This window comes from Rhinopithecus bieti, unplaced genomic scaffold, assembly GCF_001698545.2.
Source record: "Rhinopithecus bieti isolate Rb0 unplaced genomic scaffold, ASM169854v2 scaffold_22040, whole genome shotgun sequence".
In the NCBI taxonomy this organism is placed as follows: domain Eukaryota; kingdom Metazoa; phylum Chordata; class Mammalia; order Primates; family Cercopithecidae; genus Rhinopithecus; species Rhinopithecus bieti.
In genome coordinates, this window is record NW_016811527.1 from 2,593,964 (window position 1) to 2,598,750 (window position 4,787).

The 4,787-nt window shown below is 41.6% G+C and overlaps 1 protein-coding gene across 7 annotated transcripts in view; it reads left to right on the forward strand.

Annotated features, from left to right (window-relative positions):
- The window catches only part of NTNG1 (netrin G1), a 369,148-nt gene extending 364,671 nt beyond the window's left edge, over nt 1-4,477 (forward strand). For 3 of the 7 annotated variants that reach the window (XM_017893973.1, XM_017893978.1, XM_017893976.1), the window contains one exon: nt 215-4,477. In XM_017893973.1, coding sequence (XP_017749462.1) covers nt 215-444 — 230 coding nt within the window. In that variant the 3' untranslated portion in view covers nt 445-4,477. The remainder of the gene's footprint in view (nt 1-214) is intronic. The other 4 variants (XM_017893979.1, XM_017893972.1, XM_017893977.1 and 1 more) reach the window with 2 other exon arrangements.
- Nucleotides 4,478-4,787: the final 310 nt, after the last annotated feature.

Sequence of the window (4,787 nt, forward strand, 5' to 3'; positions counted from 1 at the left end):
AAAAAAAAAAAAAAAAAAAAAAAAAAAAAAGGCAGAACACTACATTTGTTTGGAAATTGGAGTCACGGGCTTCGTTTGTGGAGGGGAGGGGGGAGCACAAAGATCGATAAAGATTTTTTTTTAGGCTGAAAACATGATGTACCAGATGAACTTAAATTGATTCTGCTTCTCCTCCCCGCGCCCACCCACCCCTACCTTCCCCTTCATTCTGCAGCGAATGTCTGCGACAACGAGCTCCTGCACTGCCAGAACGGAGGGACGTGCCACAACAACGTGCGCTGCCTGTGCCCGGCCGCATACACGGGCATCCTCTGCGAGAAGCTGCGGTGCGAGGAGGCTGGCAGCTGCGGCTCCGACTCTGGCCAGGATGCGCCCCCGCACGGCTCCCCAGCGCTGCTGCTGCTGACCACGCTGCTGGGAACCGCCAGCCCCCTGGTGTTCTAGTTGTCACCTCCAGCCACACCGGACGGGCCTGTGCCGTGGGAAAGCAGACACAACCCAAACATTTGCTACTAACATAGGAAACACACACATACAGACACCCCCACTCAGACAGTGTACAAACTAAGAAGGCCTAACTGAACTAAGCCATATTTATCACCCGTGGACAGCACATCCGAGTCAAGACTGTTAATTTCTGACTCCAGAGGAGTTGGCAGCTGTTGATATTATCACTGCAAATCACATTGCCAGCTGCAGAGCATATTGTGGATTGCAAAGGCTGCGACAACCCCCAAACAGGAAAGACAAAAAACAAACAAATCAACCGACCTAAAAACATTGGCTACTCTAGCGTGGTGCGCCCTAGTACGACTCCGCCCAGTGTGTGGACCAACCAAATAGCATTCTTTGCTGTCAGGTGCATTGTGGGCATAAGGAAATCTGTTACAAGCTGCCATATTGGCCTGCTTCCGTCCCTGAATCCCTTCCAACCTGTGCTTTAGTGAACGTTGCTCTGTAACCCTTGTTGGTTGAAAGATTTCTTTGTCCGATGTTAGTGATGCACATGTGTAACAGCCCCCTCCAAAAGCGCAAGCCAGTCATACCCCTGTATATCTTAGCAGCACTGAGTCCAGTGCAAGCACACACCCACTATACAAGAGTGGCTATAGGAAAAAAGAAAGTGTATCTATCCTTTTGTATTCAAATGAAGTTATTTTTCTTGAAATACTGTAATATGTAGATTTTTTGTATTATTGCCAATTTGTGTTACCAGACAATCTGTTAATGTATCGAATTCAAATCAGCAAAGACTGACATTTTATTTTGTCCTCTTTCGTTCTGTTTTGTTTCATTGTGCAGAGATTTCTCTGTAAGGGCAACGAACGTGCTGGCATCAAAGAATATCAGTTTACATATATAACAAGTGTAATAAGATTCCACCAAAGGACATTCTAAATGTTTTCTTGTTGCTTTAACACTGGAAGATTTAAAGAATAAAAATTCCTGCATAAACGATTTCAGGAATTTGTATTGCAATTTCTTAAGATGAAAGAAGCAGCCACCAAGCAGTTTCACACTCAGTTTACTGATTTCTGTGTGGACTGAATACATTCAGCTGACGAATTTAGTACCCAGGAAGATGGATTGATGTTCACTAGCTTGGACAACTTCTGCAAAATATGAGACTATTTCCACTTGGGAAAAAATACAAAAAAAAAAAAAAAAAAAAAAAAAAAAAATCTAAGTGATTGCCAAGATTATGCCAAAGCCTGTTGGCAGAGTACTAAGAGACTTTTATTTTTAAGTCATGCTATTTTCACAGATTGATGGTGATCATGTGACTCTAGGGATGCTGATCTATGTATCTTTCCAAATACAGTGTTTACATGGAATATCATAAGAGGCAACCTGGGGAACCAGGAAAGGAGCAGGGAAATTGAATGATTTGCAATTTGACTTTGAATATATTCAGACTTAAGTATTTAGAGGAAATATCAAAATATAAAGCAGCAAGTAGACATAACTGCTGTTCCTGAGAATAAAGTTTGCTTTAAGTACTGCCCAAGGTGTAATAAATTCTTGTTTCTGCCTTTTATTAGGCCAATTACTGTGCAAGACAGCAAGGGGAGGCAGGTGGGGAAGAACCTTTGCAAAGTTTCAAAGAGGCTAAAACAGTGTGCATTGTGTTCCCAGCACACTGTTGTCCTACAGGTTACAAATGTGTTAGCAGCAGCATCTCCTGGAATCAAAACCAATTATCAGCCCGAACTAGAATCTTAAGGACAATGAAATTCTGCATGACTTGGTAGAACAATAACCTATGACAATATCAGGTCAGAAGCCTAGTTCCAGTCTGAATTCTTCACCCTGCTGCCACTCCTTGCTGAAACAGGGAAGGGGGGAGGAATGTCTCCTGATAAATAACCTGGGTAAAAACTAGATGAAGGAACAGCATGTCTTATTGGTTTTGTTCCCAGAAAAGCCGATTCAAAGAAGGCAATAAAAGGTAAACAGGTAATGCCTGTGCCGCCTGCCACCCCACGTCTAAGTCTATTGAATGTTTGTTATTCAAACCAACAGTCTCTTTTGATGTAAGAAATAAGGAAAGATGGAAATAAATTAGAGCTTAGGCTTAGTGCCAGAGTGGCCAACCAGAAATTGGAGATTTACATTGGAAGCATAAATAGAAAATTACATTTCAGGCTCACCAAAGAAACACAGGAAAATGCTGATAACATAGGGAGTTTGAGATTATTTATAATGAGGTGGATTTCTGATATGAAAATTGGAGTTTAAGTTGTCTTATACTTTATTAACACAAACCAAAGGCAGCCCATGTTATTTCTGGCAACGATGCACTACCGTTATCTGCTCATGGCTTTGTCGCAATCCTCAGGAATCAGACACTGCACACCTCAATAGTTGGGATTCCAAAAGCTAATTCTAAAATTTAATGAAGGCCTGATTTAAACTGATTCATCTGCATTTTATCTTTATGAGGCTATAAGAATCTAAATTGATGAGGAATATCTTTCCTTCAGTGTATTTAGATATAGTTTTCTGAATTTCCTGAAGCGATGTGATCTGCTTTTAATAAAAATTCACTTTTAGGTATACAGCAAGTGGAAATGAAATGTTCTTTTTAAATCTGGATTCTCAAGTTCTTCTAAAAGAGCTACTCCTTTGAAGAAACCTCAACTCAGTGGACTTGATTCATCTGTTACTTGCCAGCATTCTTACAAAGCTGATTCCATCTACAATGTTACGCCCTAAGAACAGGATTGGGGTGAAAAGCGGGTACTCAGTTGTTCATACATTTGAAGTCCTAATTCTTGTTATTTTTTCCCTTTGATAGATCCCTTAAAGTGGGTTAATATAGTCTTGCATATGAGTTAATCTATCAACTTTCCCACATGGAACTGATACAATTCCTTCTGTCAATACTATTAATGGGCATAACATTTCAAAAAAATGGGACAAAGGTTCAGCTATCCAGAAAGATTTGCTATTTATAGGAAGATAATGGACATGCCCTGCTGTGATGTGAGAGTTATTTATTTCTGACCCTGTACACAGCCTAGAGGAATAATTTAGTCCAGCAAAGAGGGGACCTTCCTTAGAGAGACCCATTCTGACTCTCCTCCAGGTTTCTCCCAGATATCAGGAACCTAGAGTTTCCTACTCAGATAACACCCCCACACACACTTTTAGGCCAAATGTGGGCCCCCTCTGGGGGTTTAAACTCCTGAAGGCAGGCACCATCTTGAGTGCACAGGGAGCGGCAAAGGGTGCGTCTGTGTGGGTGGATTAGGACCTGGGGCCTGGAGTGTTCACCGTGGAATTTACACACAAAAAAGGAGAAACCACTTGCAGTGAAAACAAGAGTCCAGGGCTGAAAAATAAGGGGATGAGGGTAGGAAGGAGATAGACAAGGGCTACCATGAGGCCGGGGGCCAGTACAGAACACTGAACAGTCTAAGTTCTAAATCTATACCTGGGCTTCCAAGGGTTATGAAAGCATCATGTGTCAAAGTGGCAGGATGGAAGATAATTTAAGAGTTTGTTAGCTTTATGCATGACTTTTAAATACTTAGACATGTGGCATGGGGTCCTCCATTGGTACTTTTGCACAAGGTCCTGCAATATTTGGGGTCGATCTGCCTGAGGTGCCCTTGAGTCAGATCCCTAAGTTGGCGCAAACTGCTCACCAGGTAACACAAAGAAAGGTCCAGGTTGGAAGAAGGCATCTGCTCCACAGTTCAGCTGACCCTATAGTTAATGCTCTCCTCACCTTCTCTTGGACCTGTGGTCTGACTGGAGTATAAGAAATTTTAGATGCATTGGGGGACAACTGTGAGGAAATCTTGACATCGAATGTTTTGTTCCATCTCCTTTATGCTCTACCATCAATAATCCAGTATGACTGGGATGTAAAGACCCAGCATTCTGAAATGGAATGCTTTGTACTATATGGGAAATGGGTTGTTATACTTTACCGGTTGTTAAACACCAAATAAAATACCTATTTAACAGAGTCTCTGCTCACAGGGTTGACCAAGATATGTGGGAACTACATTTTCTATATATTTGTTATGTGAAAACTCTGTAGGTATTTTTAATCTGGTACAACTTGGAGCTCAGCTTCCTGAATCTGAACTAGAATTCCTTACCTACTTTTCCTACTCCCAGCCTTAATTGAGAAGGATGGCAAGGTGGCAGTGGCTAAGCTGTATCGGAGAACAATATGAGCCACCAGATAAAACTCCAGGTTTTGGTTTTGTTTTGTTTTAAAGGAAGTCCAATTGGAAAGTTTTAATAATATAGAGGAATGAAAATACAGGTAA